General features: G+C 39.7%; 2 protein-coding genes and 1 long non-coding RNA gene across 5 annotated transcripts in view; 1 reads left to right on the forward strand and 2 right to left on the reverse strand.

Annotated features, from left to right (window-relative positions):
• Window positions 1–288: 288 nt before the first annotated feature.
• On the reverse strand, window positions 289–2065 carry mrps10 (mitochondrial ribosomal protein S10). Its single transcript, XM_061746921.1, has 6 exons — window positions 1927–2065; window positions 1378–1636; window positions 1092–1231; window positions 893–1001; window positions 668–757; window positions 289–569 (listed from the first exon to the last, which is right to left on the reverse strand). The coding sequence occupies exons 3-6, from the start codon at window positions 1190–1192 to the stop codon at window positions 489–491; spliced, it is 381 nt and encodes a 126-aa protein (XP_061602905.1). The 5' UTR covers window positions 1193–1231; window positions 1378–1636; window positions 1927–2065; the 3' UTR covers window positions 289–488.
• A 1336-nt stretch (window positions 2066–3401) lies between these two features.
• The window catches only part of tulp4a (TUB like protein 4a), a 38970-nt gene continuing 22946 nt past the window's right edge, over window positions 3402–19425 (forward strand). For 2 of the 3 annotated variants that reach the window (XM_061746254.1, XM_061746256.1), the window contains exons 1-2: window positions 3402–3503; window positions 5289–6303. In XM_061746254.1, the coding sequence (XP_061602238.1) occupies window positions 6052–6303 (252 nt within the window). In that variant the 5' untranslated portion in view covers window positions 3402–3503; window positions 5289–6051. Of the gene's footprint in view, window positions 3504–5285; window positions 6304–19425 lie in introns of all 3 variants that reach the window. The other variant, XM_061746255.1, reaches the window with a different exon arrangement.
• On the reverse strand, window positions 5862–18103 carry LOC133464362 (uncharacterized). Its single transcript, XR_009784476.1, has 3 exons — window positions 17968–18103; window positions 15459–15532; window positions 5862–6261 (listed from the first exon to the last, which is right to left on the reverse strand). It is a non-coding gene; the product is annotated as an uncharacterized LOC133464362 (long non-coding RNA).

The following is a 19425-nucleotide window of genomic DNA, read 5'->3' on the forward strand; positions in this document are numbered from 1 at the left end:
TCAGAGACTTTTACTAAGATATCTCAAAATATCAGCCAGTCACTTAGAATGAACAGGTAGGTTTTGTTTGTGTTGTTGTTGCTTCTTAACAATATAAAATTGTTACTTTATTTTTTTGTTTTAAATCAATCATTGAATAAATGCAAGAAGTAAATGTGTGTGCTCTTCTTGTCTTACATGAAAATCCAGTGCTACTATACAAAGAATAACAGTCCAGTCCAACCAGTGCCTGTGGCTATCACCGGAGCTAATTAACTGTATTATATAAAATTGCAGAAATAAGCCAGCCAAATCTGACATTAAATTTATTTGTAAATACATTAGATTGACTGTGCAACACATTGTCAACACACAAATGTGTAACACGCTCATATGATGAAAACATGTTCTGTAGCCAAACAGGGCATGAGAGCAACAACTCACAGGTCAGTATTATACTTTCCCACCAGGAAAAACAAAACATTTTTAATCTTCTGATCTGGCTTTGTTTACTGGCTGGGCTTTTCATCAGTTGGGGGGTTCTTCCACATGGGTTCAAGGATGTGATCTGGAACCTTCTCCATCGCAGTCTGACAATGAACAGAACAAGCAGCAGGGTATATGTCATATAAAAACTGCAGCTGTGGACTTTGCAAATAGGATTATTGCTCATTCTGCAGGGCCTTACCTTTTTCACCTCCATGGCTACACCTTCAGGGAGGTTCCTTTGTATGTATTCAAGGTATACTTGTGCTGTGCTGCCTGTGATATGTGACAGCTATATGAAGAGTGGAAAAAAGCAGTGACATAATGAAGTTCTGTGCGACGTTTAAATAAACACATTTTAAATGCTATGTTATAGTTGTATTTTGAGGTAGTTTAGTTATACTTCATAAACGTTCAGTCTGCCCACCTCAATACACCGGTAATGTGTTCTCATCTCATACTGGACCCTGTGCTTCTTGTAGATGTGTACTGACTTTAGGAGTGTAAACCTCTCCATCTCCTTTGGTGGTTCAAACCTGATACATAAGAAATTATGAAAATATTAGTATTTAAAAAGGCTACACTGCAGTTGACAGCATTATTTAATTGGCTTTGCTTAGACTCACACTTTGTCAAGAGTGATGCCCAATTCTTTGGCTGCCAATGTGGCAAAGAACTCATAACTATCCAACACAGCTCTGTCGTGACCTTTGACCAACACAGCCATCTTCTGGAAGAGTGTGTCTGGCTCCTCTGTGACTGTGACCTGGGACGTAAATACAATACATGCATACTGAGATACAACAGACTACAAGGACAGTGTAAACAAGTCACGGCATGAGTATGATATCTTTTAGGACAGGGCAGCCTATAAACAGTATGACAGCACAATCAATGACAATCAACACTTACTGATGAGGGTGCTGAAGATAACAGTGCAGTGTGGCAGGAAGTGCTCGGTGTCTGTGGGAGTTGGAACCTGCAGTGACACAAAAAAGTCTTGTGGATTTTGGTTTTGCTCTTGATATGCCCTTTTACAGACTAAACATATACACCCTCGCCTGATTAAAGCCTTGCTTTAACTGACGTAAAAATGTGCAAAGAAGAAAAAGGTAACTTACCTTAAACTACGTTTTCTGGGACTGAAACATGTTCTTAAACCTCTCGATCCCTAAAATATAAATTGAGATATATATATATATATATATATATATATATATATATATATATATATATATATCAGTGTTGAGGGTGTCACATATATATATATATATACATATATACATACACACACATAAGAAAATGAATTAGATAAATGCATTTGTAAATATGTTTGACACATTGACACATGTATTACAGACGGCGCTCCAGCAATCGATCACGTTTCATGAATAGTTGTGTTCAAATTAATAAACTGCTTAACAAATTCCTCCAAAAGAAAGTAAATGAAAGATAACACACCAACTGTGAAATTCCACTCAATATCCTTGAAAAAGTGAACATTTCTCGTCTGAAACTGCAAACCAGGGACGCCGCCATGTCTTTGCGAGAGGAGATCAAAACAAGTGAATAGTTTCTCTGCAGTGCCCTCATGTGTGGAGGAGGATAAACCACAATCTCTGCTGATTCCAGAAGATCGATGGGTAAGATTATATTGGATGGATAATAATGTTGCGAGAATAAAGTAATAATATTACGACTTTATTCTCGTAATATTAGGACTTTATTCTCGTAATATTAGGACTTTATTCTCGTAATATTAGGACTTTATTCTCGTAATATTACGACTTTATTCTCGTAATATTACGACTTTATTCTCGTAATATTACGACTTTATTCTCGTAATATTACGACTTTATTCTCGTAATATTACGACTTTATTCTCATAATATTAGGACTTTATTCTCGTAATATTAGGACTTTATTCTCGTAATATTACGACTTTATTCTCGTAATATTAGGACTTTATTCTCATAATATTAGGACTTTATTCTCGTAATATTACGACTTTATTCTCATAATATTAGGACTTTATTCTCATAATATTACGAGTTTATTCTCATAATAATACGACTTTATTCTCGTAATATTACGACTTTATTCTCAGAATAGAATAGAATAGAATAGAATAGAACAGAACAGAATAGAAAGCCTTTATCATTATTATAATGGTACAATGAGATTAGGCAGCAGCTCCATAAAAGTGCACACGTGTAAAGACTATGTGAACAACATAACAAGAAACAGGAAACATAAATAAATATACAGACACTATGAAAATGAATGAATGAGAGAATAATGCTCGTAAATGAGTGAAGAATATTGCACAGTTATATTACGACTTTATTCTCGTAATATTACGACTTTATTCTCATAATATTACGACTTTATTCTCGTAATATTTGGACTTTATTCTCATAATATTATGACTTTATTCTCGTAATATTACGACTTTATTCTCAGAACACAATAGAACAGAATAGAAAGCCTTTATCATTATTATAATGGTACAATGAGATTAGGCAGCAGCTCCATAAAAGTGCACACGTGTAAAGACTATGTAAACAACAGAATAAGAAACAGGAAACATAAATAAATATACAGTATATACACTATGAAAATGAAAAGTGTATATGGAAGTATATATATATATATATATATATATATATATATATATATATATATATATATATATATATTTATATACTATATTCTCCTAATATTACGACTTTATTCTCGTAATATTACGACTTTATTCTCGTAATTTACCATTTTTTTGTCTTAGTTTGACCCTAATACTCCGTCGTAGGAAACAAATGAAGAGTGATAAAAAAGACCACTTATTTTGTATCCACACGTGAAAGATCAGAGTTATCCCGCTACAGTTGTTGATATGAATAATTCCGCGGTCACGTGGTGTGAGTCACGTGGTCGGGCCCTGGGAGCGACAGTAGCTGGAGCTGCAGGCGGAGGAAGCGGCAGCAGCAACCGCAGCCAAGGCGAGCACTGTTTCCTCGGCTTTGTTCACCACAGTGATGGTATGTCTTTCACACTTCGCGCACGACATCGTCACGTTTCGAGCGGCCGGATTGATCCCTCGGCGGAGATGTTTTTGGTGTTTTTGCAGCTCTGTGTCTTGATCCAGCAGCCAGGTCCTCGCTAGCTGTGGCTAAAGCCTAAATTATGGCTCCGCGTTAAAACGACGCCGAGCCTACGGCGTAGGGTACGGCGTAGAGTACGCGGCGACGCGCACCTTTACGCCGTAGGCTCTGCGTTGGTGTAACGCGGAACCATAAATCAGCCTTAACAGGCAGCTGCTTTTCATGGATGTTTTGGCACAATTACAGACTGGAGTCATAAATAATTGATTACCTGTAATGTCAGAATCTCCACGTCTTTCGTTGGGGTAAGGTTGCAACAGGGAGCCTCGTTTGAGTGCGTTTCTTTTGTTGTGCGTCGCTTTGTACACCGCTAGTTCTGCGTAATTCAGCTCAATTAATTACTTTATTTGGCCTGAATGTTCATCATTTTCTCTAATTAGGTATCATTTCACTCTGTCTGTCGCGTCGCAGTTTCCAAAGCCCGTTTCTGCCCTTTCTTGTCTCTTTTCTTTCCTGAGCAACCGCTTTGTGGTCTTTTATGTCTTTGTATTTATTTATTGCCACTCTCCAATTTTATTTCTCGCCTCTTGTTTATTTTGTTTAACTATGGGAAAAATGTAACTGCCTAATAAAACGGATGTAAAACGATTAAATCAAAGTAAAATGGATGTTTTAAAATAGATAATTGAGTATCTAAATATCCTTCCGCTGAGCTGAGGTTGCTCAGGGAATAACATAAGAGAGGGACTATTTTAGACCAGCGCATTAATATTTAAATTAACCACTGTGGGCGGCAGGTGAGTGCTTTTTGTACATTTACACCGCACGTATTTTTTACTTGGTCATAACCGCTTCATAAATCTCATTTTGTAACCGCCCTCACAGTCTTACTTGTTGGTGGTAGTTTTTTATGTGTGATATCAGTGGCGTCAATTCAGTGGAAGCTAAGGTATGGCAAGGTTACGAGTCACAGAACTTAACTAGAGTATCAATCAACACGTCCAGCTAACACTCATCACAGAGTCTGCTATGGAGCTTATCTGTGTGGTCAAGAAAATTGGAACTTTTTCAAATGCAGTCTCGCTCACTGCAAAAACAAAAAAAAAAAAAAAAGGAATATTTGTCTTATTTCTAGTTAAAATGTCTAATTTCTAGTCAAAAAATCTCATTACACTTAAAACAAGAGTCATCACCAGAAAAATAACTTGTTATTTGACCATGTTCACCTGTTTCAAGTAAATTTTCACTTGAAATAAGTAGAAAAATCTGCCAGTGGAACAAGATTTATCTTCTCATTACAAGCAAAAAAATCTTGTTCCACTGGCAGATTTTTCTACTTATTTTAAGTGAAAATCTACTTGAAACAGGTGAAAAGGGTTGTTTTTTAGTCTTGTCTTAAATGTAATGAGATTTTTATTTACTAAAAATTAGACATTTTAACTAGAAATAAGATAAATATTCTTGTTAAGATTTTCAGTTTTTGCAGTGTATAATAACTAGTGAAATCGATCATGTTGTTCTGATTTGCATTTGTAGTTATTCTATATGTATTAAGTAATAGAATAATCAATACAAATAGACGCAGAGTAATTCCATAAATGTATTAAAAAAACAAACATTTACATTTTCCCCTTGAAGCCAAGGTGTGGCGGCTGCCGTACCTTGCCATACCCAATTGATGCCCCTGTGTGATATTGACATTATTTTTCTATTACCCAGCAGCCCTCTTTGGGATCTCCGAGGCTGCTTGGAAGAGCAGACTGGCTGACGTGATGACGTTACCGGGAGGAGGCTCTCCTGTGGGCCGACAGCTGATGGAGAGGAGTTCCTACTCTGTCTAATACACACACAGACAGTCTCTCTATCTGGAACAAATGAAGAGGACACAGGGGATAGAAATGATATACTGATTTAAAGAAGAGCTGTTATTCATATCCACTGGAAGCACTTGGAAATGTTTGATGGGACAAATGCATTTTTTTTTAGTTTACAAGACAAACCTTATTGTGGATGACTGATTTTGTTCCACTGCTGGCACGAGTCGGGAATCTGAAACTGTGGATTCTAAGTCTTTTTTTTTTAAACATTTTTTTTAATCCCATTTCATTTGTTGCCCTGTCATTGACACTACATCAACAAGGCAACTCACTGATCAAAGGCATCCCAATGACTTGACTGTTTTTTTTTTAAACAGCCCATTTGGCTAAATGACATCATTAATCCAGCGGTGCTGAAGTCCACTTTTGTTTGACCTCATTTATACTTTTGAAAGTTTTTATTGGTTATTTTTAGTCACTGTTGCAGATCAAGGAGTCAAGGGAAAGTGCAAGTACTATGCAGCATTGTGTCAGTCTCTCATTCAACACCAAATCATTAACTTCAGCAGAGAGAGGTGTCCGTAGATATACGTAAACTCCTACAAAGAACCATCTTCTGGATCTTTTGTTCTTGTTCAGGTGGAATAGAAAGCAGTAGAGCAGCAGTGATGTTTGCTGCTGTGGAGCATGGTCCGGTGCTCTGTAGTGACTCCAACATCCTGTGCCTGTCCTGGAAGGGCCGGGTACCTAAGAGTCAGAAGGAGAAACCAGTGTGCAGAAAGCGCTACTATGAGGAGGGCTGGCTGGCGACTGGTAATAGCCGTGGAGTTGTTGGGGTCACATTCACGTCCAGCCACTGCAGACGAGATCGGCCCACCCTGCAAAGAGTGAACTTTAACCTCAGAGGACACAATAGTGAGGTAAGCGCAGTACATGCAAGTTGCTACATATCATTCTGACAATGCCAATTTAAATGTGAACACATCACTGGTTGGTTCTTGTTCATCTCCAGTTATGGTGTTTTTCACTTAAAGAGTTCTTGCAAGCAAAATGTTATTTTCAAGGCAGACTTCCTTATATTGCTTTTACTGTGCACTAATTGTAATCTTTTATATCCTCCTCTCCCCTCCCCTTGAGCTGAAATTTAGATTATTTTATTTTTATAAATGCCTGAAAATATTAAATGATTACAGGACTTTTCTTTCAGTTGCTCACTGTAAAAGGTTTCCCCAGCGTTCCCAGTTGCATTTTTATGAAGAGCATCCAGAACTTAAACAACCTATGTTTTCTTTTCAATAGATAAACAATGATTTTCAACTCTGCTTTTTCCATTTCCACTGAGATCAAGTCAAAGGTAGTTTAGGGTAGTTTCAGACTACAAGATTTTAGGCCTGATTTGCTAGTCGACAAATCGGTTGGTACTTTTCATATTTCTGAACTATTCAAATATTGGTCAAAGATGCTCATTAGTGCATCACAGAGTTATTGCAGGGACGTACACTATAAAGTTTACTTCAAGTGCATTAACTGTAAATATATTCATGTTACTCACCTTTTCCAGGGTTTGTGTGTTTCTATTTGTGCCTTTAAACGTAATTGCTAGAAAATAATTGGAGATTAATGTTTTCTTGTTCTGATTCAATGTTTTCTTGTCCTTGTTAGAGCTAGGGTTGGGTAGTAGACTGGTAATATAAGACAGTTGCTCTCAATCCTGGTCCTCGAGTTCCCCAGCTCTGTGTGTTGTCATGTGTTGTCTTGCATCAACACACCTGATTCTAATTAAGGTCCTCATTAGCTTGTCATCAAGGTCTGCACAACTCTGTTGATGACCCAGCTAATTGTATCACGGTGTGCTGAAGCAGGGTAGCATCTAAAACATGCAGAGCAGGGGTACTTGAGGACCACTGGTATAGTGTATATACCAGTGGTGTGTGTATATATATATATATATACATACATACATACATACTCTGTGTGTGTGTGTGTGTGTGTGTGTGTGTGTGTGTGTGTGTGTGTGTGTGTGTGTGTGTGTGTGTGTGTGTGTGTGTGTGTGTGTGTGTGTGTGTGTGTGTGTGTGTGTGTGTGTGTGTGTGTGTGTGTGTGTGTGTGTGTGTGTGTATTGGTATAATATGCACACTCGGAAAACTAGTAGTGAAATCAGTATGGTTTTAATGTTGCTTTAAGACTGTTTGAGTCGTTTGCTCTCCTTATGTCTTAAAGTCCATACAAAGGGTGCTGCTGAGCTTTCTCTGCTCATATCTGCTTAACGTCACCCCCTCACTGCATTGGCACCCAGATATCTTTGTCACACATGGTGGTGTAAAATAACCATTTGAGGAAATACAATTCTGCAATGGGTTGTAAAATTCCAGGAAATAAAAGCCAGATATTAGACTTCATAAAGTTCGAAGAATTGTTCAATTCTGTTGTTCAATTCCATCCCCAGAGTATTCTTGGGAAAGACACTGAACCCTCATATTGCCCCCTGATATGTTTTTCAGGATATGATTTGTAAAAAAAAAAAAAAAAAAAAAAAAAGCGATTCTGCAGAGTGCATGTATGTGGGACTCAACTATTTGCTTGGAAAGAAATGAATGATACAAAATTGGTTAATCACCAATTGGCTAAAAATCTACTGATTCTGACCACCAGCTGATGTTGTCTTTACACTCACTGGCCATTTGATTAGGCACTCCTGGTAGACCCGGTATACCTAATAAAGTGGGGTTAAGGCCTTGCTCAGGGGCCCAAGCTGGTTCATCTTGGTTGCCATTCTGGGGCTTGAACCTGACCCACGCCCACCTCTGTAGCCACTAGACTACCACCTCCCTCCCCTTATAGAGTTTATATATTTATATAGAGTTTGTCTGTTGCAGTTATTTTTAGAGGTGTGAATCTTTGATAGCTTTGGGATTGCATTTGATTAGATCATTCTGTTAACATTTCGGGGCATGCATAACATGTACCTGGATAGATGTCAATGGATGGCTTTTTCAAATAAGTGCATAACACTATATAGCAAAAATGTTCCTGAATTTTCTTTTTTTGCTCTAAAACAAACCCCAGACTATTATAAATAAAGCACATATTTTCAGCATCATTACCATGTAATTACTGTATTTATGTGTCAGGTGCCAAAGAAGTTGACAATTAACATGTAATAGCTACTTCATACAATCTACTTTCCCAATCTTTTATTAGACTTGAGTTTGGCTGTATAGTTAATGTATAACCTGGTTAGTTTCTTGTTTACTTATAATTGGAGGACGGAATGGATGTGTTCTTAAAATTTGTTGGTATTAGGTGTGTGAAAACGGCATAAGTGGTAATTAATATTGGTTGTATGGCCGTAATACTCAATTTCTGCAAGGCAGATTTTACATGCCGGCATTTGGATTTTATGTAGTTCATGCTATCACATAAGTTGCTGAACAAGTTTTTTTCCCCCAATACATATAGTAATGTCAGTATAACATAAGAGCTACATGTTTTCTTCTCCCTCTCATACTTTTGCTTTTTCCTTTTTTGTTTTAGAGCTTTCAAATGTAATGCAGCAACGTACACTCACGGGTCACTTTATTAGGTACACCTGTCCAACTGCTCGTTAACGCAAATTTCTAATCAGCCAATCCCATGGCAGCAACTCAATACATTTAGGCATGTAGACATGATCAAGACGATCTGTTGCAGTTCAAACCGAGCAATAGAATGGAGAAGAAAGGTGATTTAAGTGACTTAACTTGGCATGGTTATTGGTGATAGATGGGCTGGTCTGAGTTTTTCAGAAACTGCTGATCTACTGGGATTTTCACGCACAGCCATCTCTAGGGTTTACAAAAAAGAGAAAATATCCAGTGCGCATCAGTTCTCTGGGCGCACATGCCTTGTTGATGCCAGAGCTCAGAGGAGAATGGCCAGACTGGTTCGAGCTGATAGAAAGGCAACAGTAAGTCAAATAACCACTCGTTACAACCGAGGTTTTCAGAAGAGCATCCCTGAACGCACAACACGTCAAACCTTGAGGCGGATGGGCTACAGCAGCAGAAGACCATACTGGGTGCCACTCCTGTCAGCTAAGAACAGGAAACTGAGGCTACAATTTGCACAGGCTCACCAACATTGGACAACATAATATTGGAAAAACGATGCCTGGTCTGAGTCTCGATTTCTGCTGCGACATTTGGATGGTAGAGTCAGAATTTGGCGTCGACAACATGAAAGCATGGATCCATCCTGCCTTGTATCAATGGTGCAGGCTGGTGGTGCCGGTCTAATGGTGTGGGGGATATTTTCCTGGCACATTTTGGATCCATTAGTACCAATAGAGCATTGTGTCAACGCCACAGCCTACCTGAATATTGCTGCTGACCATGTCCATCGTTTATGACCACAGTGTACCATCTTCTGATGAGTACCTCCAGCAGGATAACACGCCATGCCATAAAGCGTGAATCATCTCAGACTTGTTTCTCGCACATGACAATGGGTTCACTGTCCTCAAATGACCTCCACAGTCACCAGATCTCAGTCCAATATAGCACCTTTGGGATGTGGTGGAATGGGAGACTGGCATCATGGATGCGCAGCTGACAAATCTGCAGCAACTGCGTGATTCTGTCATATCAATATGGACCAAACTCTCTGAGGGATGTTTCCAGTACCTTGTTGAATCTCTGCCACGAAGGATTAAGGCAGATCTGAAGGCAAAAGGGGGTCCAACCCTGTACTAGTAAGGTATACCTAATAAAGTGGCGGTGAGTGTATGTGTATAATTTTGTTGTTTGGCTGAAGCAGGAAAAAATCTCAGATAAACAAACAATACTGTGATTTTTGTGTAGGCTGTAAACGCTTGATGATGTTCTGTAATTGTATTGATGCAAAATTATTCCCATCTGCAATAAGATGCATCTCAGTTTTGAAAACATTTTCACGCTTTTTATTGATACCATTGAACAAGAATGGTGAAAGTTTGGTTGTGGTTGGAGGCAAGACTGGTAGGTCCTAAGTGGTTTTTGTTTAAATACTCCTTCAAGGGGGCACGGTGGCGTAGCTGGTAGTGCAGCCGTCTCACAGCAAGAAGGTCCTGGGTTCACTTACCGCCGGGGACGTTAAGTTCTCCCATGACTTCAGCGCCCACACCCTGGGTGGGGTTGGCGAAAGGGTCTTTCTTTGTGGAGTTTATATGTTCTCCCCGTGTTCCCTTGGGTACCTAATGTGAGCTACCCTCACAAAAACATGCAACAGTCCAGGGCTATACATGCCCCCTCTGGCCAGCCGGGGCGCCAGATGGGGTGGGGAGGATCTGGCTGGAATAACGCGCTACGTCCGGCCGGAGAAGCCCCACCCTGTCTGGTGAAAAGATGCAGCCTGCTCACTCCTCAAGTAAGGAGGAGACTTGAGCTCAGTGCAGGGCCCTCCCGAGGTTGGTAGAGGATGGCAATGCCCAGGACTGTCACTTAGGTAGGAGTACTGGGTGATAAAATGGGTAAAAAATTGTGGATAAAAATATTTTAAAAAGTTCCTCCTGCTTCTAGGCAATATATCGTAGAGCTTTAGTTTCTAACGCTGCTTTTATCTCTTACCATTGTGAAACTCTTCAAACTTTCCCACCACTGAGGCACATTGAGGCCATTGAGTTTTTTTAGAAAGACCAGATGACTAATGTCCGGGTCTAATATCTTCTCTGTATGATAACTGAATGTTGCTGTCGGTATATGATGGGGCTGCTGCAAATGGGACTGCACACAGGTTGCATTTTTTTCTTTCAGTGGGTGTAGCTGTTGGTCAGATGGACCAAGTTGCTGTGCCAGCATTCCATAAGGCAGCTGAGGGGAGAGTGGATGAATCCCTGCACAGAGTGACTGCAGCGCAGCAGAAATGTCATTTAGCTTGGCCCACTTAAACATGGTGCAAGCACTAATTCAGTAGCAACTTTTCATTTTTTGGTAGGTTGTGTGAACCAGATCTAATATATGTAAGCATAATGTTTCATGGTTAATTTAGCCACTTCTATTACTTTTGGCTTTGATTTCACACACAGATTTGAACATATATTAAAAGGTCATACATATTTCCAAAGATAGAATACTTTGTCTTCACAGAGCTGTTGGATTACTATGAAAAAGTTTTCCACAATCGGTTAACAATGCCTTGTTGACCTAATGCTTTCAACTGGGCTGCCATGATAATTTATAATCATTGTTTTTAAAATCGATCAATGCTGAATGAAACATACCCTTTTGAAGAAGTGGTTGAATTGCAAATGACAGTTTACAATGTCTGACCATTTCTCAGATTTTGTCTGTGTAATGTATAGTTTATTAATGATCTGGCTCATCTACCTGAAGAAAATAAAACTGTTAAGATACAATAAATGTTAGGTTTTACCTTGTATAAAAAATATTTTTTTACTCCCATATTAGAAACAACGTGGACAAAATGTTTTTGTCTTTTTTCCCTCTGGTAGTTAGTATCCCCTTTTAATATTCAATCATGCTTCACTATCAAGAGGGCTGGTGACGGAAACAGACTCTTAAAAACACCCATGCACACAAAAAAAACAGCCCTCCTTTGCATGATCAAAATGCATATGTGCTTTTAGGTTTAGCCAAACTTTGTATTAACCGTTTATATATATGCAGACAACTGTGAAAAGAAAAAAGAACATCCATGCTTTTGTTATAAATCACCAAATAAATGCTTTGGAGAAATATTTATGATGTTTGGGGTTTCCGATTTGGCAGAAATAACACTGCTAAATAGTTTCTGTGAACGTTGAACAGATCTGTTTGCTCACTGCCATACTGTTTCTTCCTAATTTTGGTTTGGAGTGAAGCGAATGCTATATTAATGACACAAATCCTTCTCAAAGTGCTTTTTTTATTGTATTGAAAAAGCTTTGTTTGGTTATCCTTTCTTTGTCTTTAAAAGTTGTTCATCAGTATGAGTGCCAGTATCAGCTCTGTCTCTTTGAGGTCTGCATTGTCATTGAACACTTGCCACCATTTGTGACGCGCGTCCTTTTGCACAAATTAAATGAGTTCAGTTCATTGTATAAGAGTTTGGTCTGATCAGAGCAATAATTACGCCAAAAGCTTGGCCCAAAATTGTTTTAAGTATAGACTACAGATTTTTCTTGCTTAACCATGCATTGGAAGTGATGTACCGTTTTGGACTTGAATCATATTGGCCACACGGTAAATTAAAAGCCAGATCTTAAGCTATTAGCCATGTGTCATGAACAGGGCAGGGCAAGGCAAGGTTAGTTTATTTGTAGAGCACAATTAATACACAAGGCAATTGAAAGTGTTTTACAGTTACATAAAATCACAAGATGGCAAATAAAATCATTATATAAAACACAAGAATAATCATTAAATAATTAAATTGAGATTTTGAGATTTTACACACCGCTCCTGCAGAAATTTTACCTGCACCCTGTGATTTTATTGTCGACAATTTTAACAGTAAACTCAAATCAGGTCATGACCTAGTGGCTCCACTTTTAAAGAAAATTGTAAGAAACAAACCAACACCCCAGTGGAGAAATGACAAAAATTTAAAATAATCTGCAAGAGTGCTGAAAGGAAATGGAGAAAAACCAAACTTACAGTTCACTACGAGATACTTCGTGAACAACTAACGCAGTCAAACTGGCAAGAACTTCCCACTTCACAAAACTCATAACCGATCATAAAAACCACCCCAAAATCCTGTTCTCCACTATTGATCTTTTAATTAGTGCTGATTTTAACAAGTCCTCCATAGTGCCAACAGCTTCCCTATGCGAGGACTTTGATATCAGTTGTAACATGGACTCACAGAAACTCTCAGTCCTGGTGCTACTGGACATAAGTGCTGCTTTCGATACAGTAGATTACCTCACTTTGTTAAATAGACTCAGAAACCTGGCGGGCCTCTCTGGTACTGTTTTAAACTGGTTCAGTTCCTACCTCATAGGCCGACAATTTCTTGTAAGTATGGATGCATGCTCCTCAAGAACCTACAAAATCAAGTGCGGGGTACCCCAAGGTTCGATTTTAGGCCCAATACTTTTTAATTGATATATGCTTCCGCTTGGGGGCGTCATCAGGTGCAGCCGCTGCTGAGCCTTCTTAACCAGTGCAGTGGTGTTGACAGACCAGGAGAGGTCTGCAGTGATGTGGACGCCCAGGAACTTGAAGGAGTGCACTTGCTCCACACATTCACTGTTGATGTGCAGGGGGGCGTGGGTGGCTCGGTCCCGCCAGAAATCCAGGATGAGCTCCTTGGTTTTGGTGGTGTTCAGCGCTAGGTTTTTCAGTGCGCACCACTCACCAAGTTTAGGGACCTCATCTCTGTAGGCCGCCTCGTTTCCCCCTGTGATCAGCCCCACCACCGTTGTGTCATCGGCAAACTTGACAATGACGTTCTCTGGGTGGGCGGGGCTGCAGTCTGATGTGTAGAGCGGGTACAGAAGTGGGCTCAGCACACAGCCCTGAGGAGAGCCAGTGCTGAGAGTGCGGGAGGAGGAGAGGTGAGGACCGAGCTTCACGCGTTGGGGTCGGTTCACCAAAAAGTCCTTAATCCAGGAGCAGGTGGATGGTGGGAGCCCCAGGGTGCATAGCTTGGGGATTAGAATGTACGGTTTTATGGTATTGAAGGCTGAGCTGAAGTCGACGAAGAGCATCCTCACGTAGCTCTCTTGTTTCTCCAGGTGACTCAGCGCGGAGTGGAGTGCGGTGTTTATGGCGTCTTCTGTAGATCTGTTTGCCCGGTATGCAAACTGGTGTGAGTCCAGGGTGGGGGGGGGGGCAGGCTTTGATGTGCTTTAAGACCAGTTTCTCAAAGCACTTGGTAATGACTGGGGTGAGTGCTACAGTGCGGAAGTCATTGAGGGTTGTACTGGGGGATTTTTTTGGGGATCGGGATGATTGTAGCTGATTTCAGGCAGGGTGGGATAACAGCTTGGGCCAGAGACAGGTTGAAAATGACCGTGAAGACCTCAGAGAGCTGGTTGGCACAAGCCCTGAGCACCTTCCCAGGTACTCCACCTGGACCTGCAGCTTTCCTGGGGTTCACTGCACGGAGCACCCGTCTCACGTCCTGCACCTCAAGAGTGAGTGGGGGCTTGCTGGTGGGGGCTGTAGTGGTGGTTGTGGTGATGATGTGGTTGAGGGCTGTTTTTGGGACTCGAAGCGGGCAAAGAAGCTGTTCAGCTCCTCTGCCAAGGCCGCATCTGAGTCCCCGGGTGACACAGCACAGCCTTTGTAGTTGGTGATGGTCTGTATGCCCTGCCATACCTGCTGGGGGTTGTTGAGGTGGTCCTCTAACTTTGTCTTGTAGTCCGCTTTGGCAGCCTTGATGCCTCTCCTCAGGTCAGCGCGAGCGGCGTTGTACAGGGCTCTGTCACCTGACCTGAAGGCTGAGTCACGGGCTCGGAGGAGCCTGCGGACCTGGCCCGTCAGGTGTACATGCTTAATGGAAGCATGTACAGATTGAACAATAGGGGTCCCAGGATTTACCCCTGGGGAGCCTCGCAGGTCCTAGCTATTTGGTCTGATATACAGTTACCAATTTCAACAAAGTACCTCCTGTCTTTGAGATAGGACCCGGATCAGTTTTAAGCAGTACCAGTGATATCCACCCAGTCTTCTAACCTCTGTTTATAAGATCACATGGTCAACTGTGACGCTGCTTTTGAAACAGGGCAGACAGAGGACTCCTGTCACTTTTTTTAGTGTGAACCTACACAAAATAGGAGTTTGCACTACAGGTTCACTCATAATTCAGGGGTAAGCATACCAACCTACTGGAAATAAAAGCATGAAGTAGCATGAAAGGTGCAATAACAGCTAGAATCCATTATCCTTTTATTCTGTCTCCAATTACCACCTTTTTATAGTAGATGTTAGGACCTCAATGACTTATTTAAATATATTAATAATGGACCAAGGTTCCTGAGCAGAAATGCGCAAAGTTGTATAAAATTTTAGAAAGAAACTTTTTATTGGTTTAATGGGTGTTTTTAAACCAATCAACGGAAATATTTGTTCTATCTGCAGACTGAACAGAAATTACACAGACCAATGTTTACCTGAAAAAAATCTTGGCATTTCCTTTTGATGCATTTCATACAGTAACCAACAGCTATGCGGTATTATGGGTAACCTTGAAGACAAAAAAAAGAAAATTAGTCCTTTCAAGTAAATTATAAGTATGTTTAAAATTTTCTTAGATAGTTATTCTATGTATGAAAGTATAAAGGTTCTGCAGGTTCTGATATTTGTCATTTATTGTTTTTTTTCTTGTGATGAGATGTAAGGGCCTTGTTAAATATGCATGCGTGACAACTATAGCAGCGTAGCAGTTCTTTGTACAACAAAATAAATCCACCGGACAAATAGATAACAGAAAATTTGACTTCAATGGCCTAATTCTATTTTTACAAAGTTATTTAAACAAAGCGTTTGAAGTTCGGCAGGCATGTCAGGGGCATGCCACTAAAATGGAACTGAAAATAGATGAAAGTACGTTTTACATCTTATTATGTGACTATGCTTGTAGAGCTACAAAATAATCCCTCTGGAACTTGTGTCAGATTGGATCAAAACTTCTTTTGACAATCTGCTGCTTTTCCATTACAATGTGTTTGGATGCTGAACAGAGCAGGCAGCTAGTCACTAGCAGTCCAGACACTCTTTAGGAGAACTGAACTTCCAAGACAGGCTTGACAAAAAAGTGGGCATGGTGACAAGGACATGACAGCCGAAAAACAGAATTTTTCCAACAAATTGTCTGACAGCATTTTGTCATCTGCAAGCTGCGTGAAATGCCTTTTGTAGAAGAACTATATATAAATGCTTTCTCAAAGGCAATGTTTGGCACTAACTATGCATACTGTGCTGTCAATTGACATTTATTGAGGTTTGGGACTTTACGGAAGAAACGGAAGTAAACAAATCTTTTACTAGTTGAGAGAACCTTTGTAATCAGCTTTTTGCTGTTGGATGCTTCCATGTGTTTATTTTGTTTTGAAGTGAGGAGGTCAGGAATAAATGGGGATCATTCTAAACTTGAGTAAATTAGAGACAAGAATGATCATTGCTTTTGAGGTAATTTTTTTCCTCATGCATTTTATATCCTCTTAAACTTGTAACAAGGATCCTTATTCCATAGCAACCATAGGCTTTTAGGATTTGGCTTGCAACCAAAAAATATATTTTACTTGCAGTCACAAAGCACATTTCAGTTTTCCCCATAAGCATAGACACTACAAGATAAGACATTGTGATGTATGTTATCACTTTGTTTACTGAAAATAGACATCTTGATAAATTTTATGTTGTGTTTATGGGTTTTTGTTACTGGAGCGTTTGTTTTCATTTTTGACTGTGGAAAACCTTGGAGTAGCTGATAAACAGGGGTGCAGAGATTGTTGAGCCAGGCCTTACTTAATTTTTAGATTTATGATGCAGATCATGGAACATGATTCTGTCTCTGAAGAGAAGTGTTTGATGAATTTATTTAATTTCATTTAAGCACTTTTTTGGTTGCTAATGGCCATCACTGAATAGTTGAGAGTGACAGGAAAGGGGATACAGAGAGGGCACCTTCATGCAGTAAAGGTTCTCTAGTTGGGCCTTGAATACAAGTGTGCTTGAGTGTGGATTTCCAGCCTCCATAAACTGTAGATATATACCAATGATTTGATCCGTTAGTCAAATATCCTAGTCTTATTACTGAAACTGCTGTACACCTATGGTAGTTAAGAGCATAGATCTGTGTACAGTCCCCGAAGATTCACATGAGACTTGTCAAGTCCCACATGCTTGATCCAGGTATCCCTCGAGCAAAAAGTATCTAAGGCAGGGGTAGGCAATTCCGGTCCTCGAGGGCCGGTGTCCTGCATGTCTTAGATGTTACTCTGCTTCAGCACACCGTGATAAAAGTACCTGTGTCATTAACAGAATTGTGCAGCCCTGGATGACAAGCTGATGACGATGATTAATTAGAATCAGGTGTGTTAAAGCAGGGAAACATCTAAAACATGCAGGACACCGGCCCTCGAGGACCGGAATTGCCTACCCCTGATCTAAGGGCATTATCCAACACATCAAGACACTAGACTATTTACCGTTTCACTGTTTATATTTTACTCACTATGCTGTTTTGGCTTTCATAGCCTTTATACTGATCTACACAGTAATTTTTGTCTAATTTAGATATTGTCTTCTCAAAATGTTTTAAATTTCAGATTTTATGGGGTCTGTGCAATCTTCCATCAGTGCAGCTGCTTGTAATAGATTGATGTGAAATCACTTTATCCATGTCATGTTTTAATCAAGCTGTGTAATTTTCATGCATTAAATAGTTTTTTTTATGAATACATCACTCTATATTGGCAACCTGTGGAAGAATTGATACTAGTATATTTAAATACAGTAGAAAGAGGGACAAGATGCACAAGACGGTTGACGTGTCTGTTCATACTTGGCAGGGACCATAGGGGGTCCGTCCAACACAAGTAAATAGAAATTGATTTTTGTAGCAATGCAGTCTACAGCTTAATTTCTGTCCCTAGTCTCATTGTCTTGCTTACATACCCATGTCCAAACCCTTGTATGTGTTTCCTGGTCTTGTTACTTTGTGTAAGTAGTTCTTTCCTCTGCATCAAAGCTCTTCAATCTCTTCAGCCGTCTTCCTTAACCTCACAGCGTGATTTGGTCGCTATCCTGCTTCAACCCATCTTGTCACTGAGCACCGTTCACTTTCTCCCTGCCTGATCTCTTGACATTGGACACCTTGCTCAGGCTTGAATAGTACATGACCTCTTTACTGCATTAAAATGCTCTCACCAAATGTGCTTAGTGAAACTGGCTTTGCTCTGCTAATCCATTCTTGTAAAGGACGTGTTGCATAATACTTGGGCTCAGCGGCAACCTCAAGTTCTAGGTGTACTTTGATTTTTTTTTTTTTTTAAGCTAAAGCATGGCCCATACACGATGGGTTATTTTTGTAATCAGGAATTGGACAGACATGTCTCTTCTGGGATTCACTTTTGTTTAAAGATTTGATACTTGCATGACGAAGGATCTGTATCTCGTCCTATGTTGAAAACGGCTGAGAAAATGGTATAAGACAAGATTTAAAATTCAGGCTTTTTGTACTCTGTTCAATACTGGAAATCTGTGACAAAACTTAGCAAAATACAGTCAAAATTACCCATTTCTTTCCACAATATCCCCTTGCAATACAATGTGAGAGGAAGCAGCATGGAGGAAAAAAAGGTTTTTCAAAAATGTTAACTAACGTTGGTATCATTATTGGAAGTGATCAAGGCCCATTTTTATCCATGACATACTGTAACACTATGAACAGATACTGTTTTGCCCTTGAAGACATCTTCACTTAGATATAAAACTGCAGCACAAAAAAACAAAACAATATGAAGCAAAACATTATATAAGTCATTAGTTTTCCACGGGATTGTCTTTCGCATAAAAATTCATACTGAACATAATAAGACGACTGCATTGTGATAAATGCATGAAAAAGCTGAAAACACCTATGTAATCAGCCGGAGAGCAGATGCTACAACTCAAATGCTTAAGCACAAGTTTTGTCCTTGTTTATTTGGATTGGATCTAGTGGGGAAAAAAGATTGTATTAACAATGCTTGAAGCATGTTGCTTATATGCTTTTAATAAAGACTGTTAATAACAGTAATATTAAAGAAGTCCTCTTGATAACTGATTGATATTTTAAATTATCCCACAACTTCAGTTGTTCAGACTTGTGGTATGTTGAAAGTGATACACAAAAATTAAAAGGTCAGGCCTGGTAAGAATACCACAAAATGTTAGGGTGCTTTCACACCTGTGGCCGGTTTTTTTTGTTCCGATTCAGGGGCTAAATCGATACAGTTGTTTCATTTCTCATTCGTGGGGTTTGTGTTCACAAGGCAAACGTCTGTAGCGGTTCAAAGCTGTTAACAAATGCCATGCGCGAACCAGCTGTTCTCTGATTGGTCAGAAATAAACGCAGAAGAAGTTTCCTCTTCC

The sequence above is a fragment of the Cololabis saira genome, chromosome 18 (genome assembly GCF_033807715.1).
Source record: "Cololabis saira isolate AMF1-May2022 chromosome 18, fColSai1.1, whole genome shotgun sequence".
NCBI classification, from domain to species: Eukaryota; Metazoa; Chordata; class Actinopteri; order Beloniformes; family Belonidae; genus Cololabis; species Cololabis saira.

Bases quoted from the DNA above. Each gene is read 5' to 3' on its own strand.
- mrps10 (XM_061746921.1), bottom strand. From the start codon at position 1,192: ATGGCTGTGTTGGTCAAAGGTCACGACAGAGCTGTGTTGGATAGTTAT. The intron at 1,002-1,091 runs GTGAGTCTAAGC...CTTATGTATCAG, and splicing joins GGCATCACTCTTGACAAAGT to GTTTGAACCACCAAAGGAGA. The intron at 570-667 runs GTAAGGCCCTGC...GTTCATTGTCAG, and splicing joins TAGCCATGGAGGTGAAAAAG to ACTGCGATGGAGAAGGTTCC.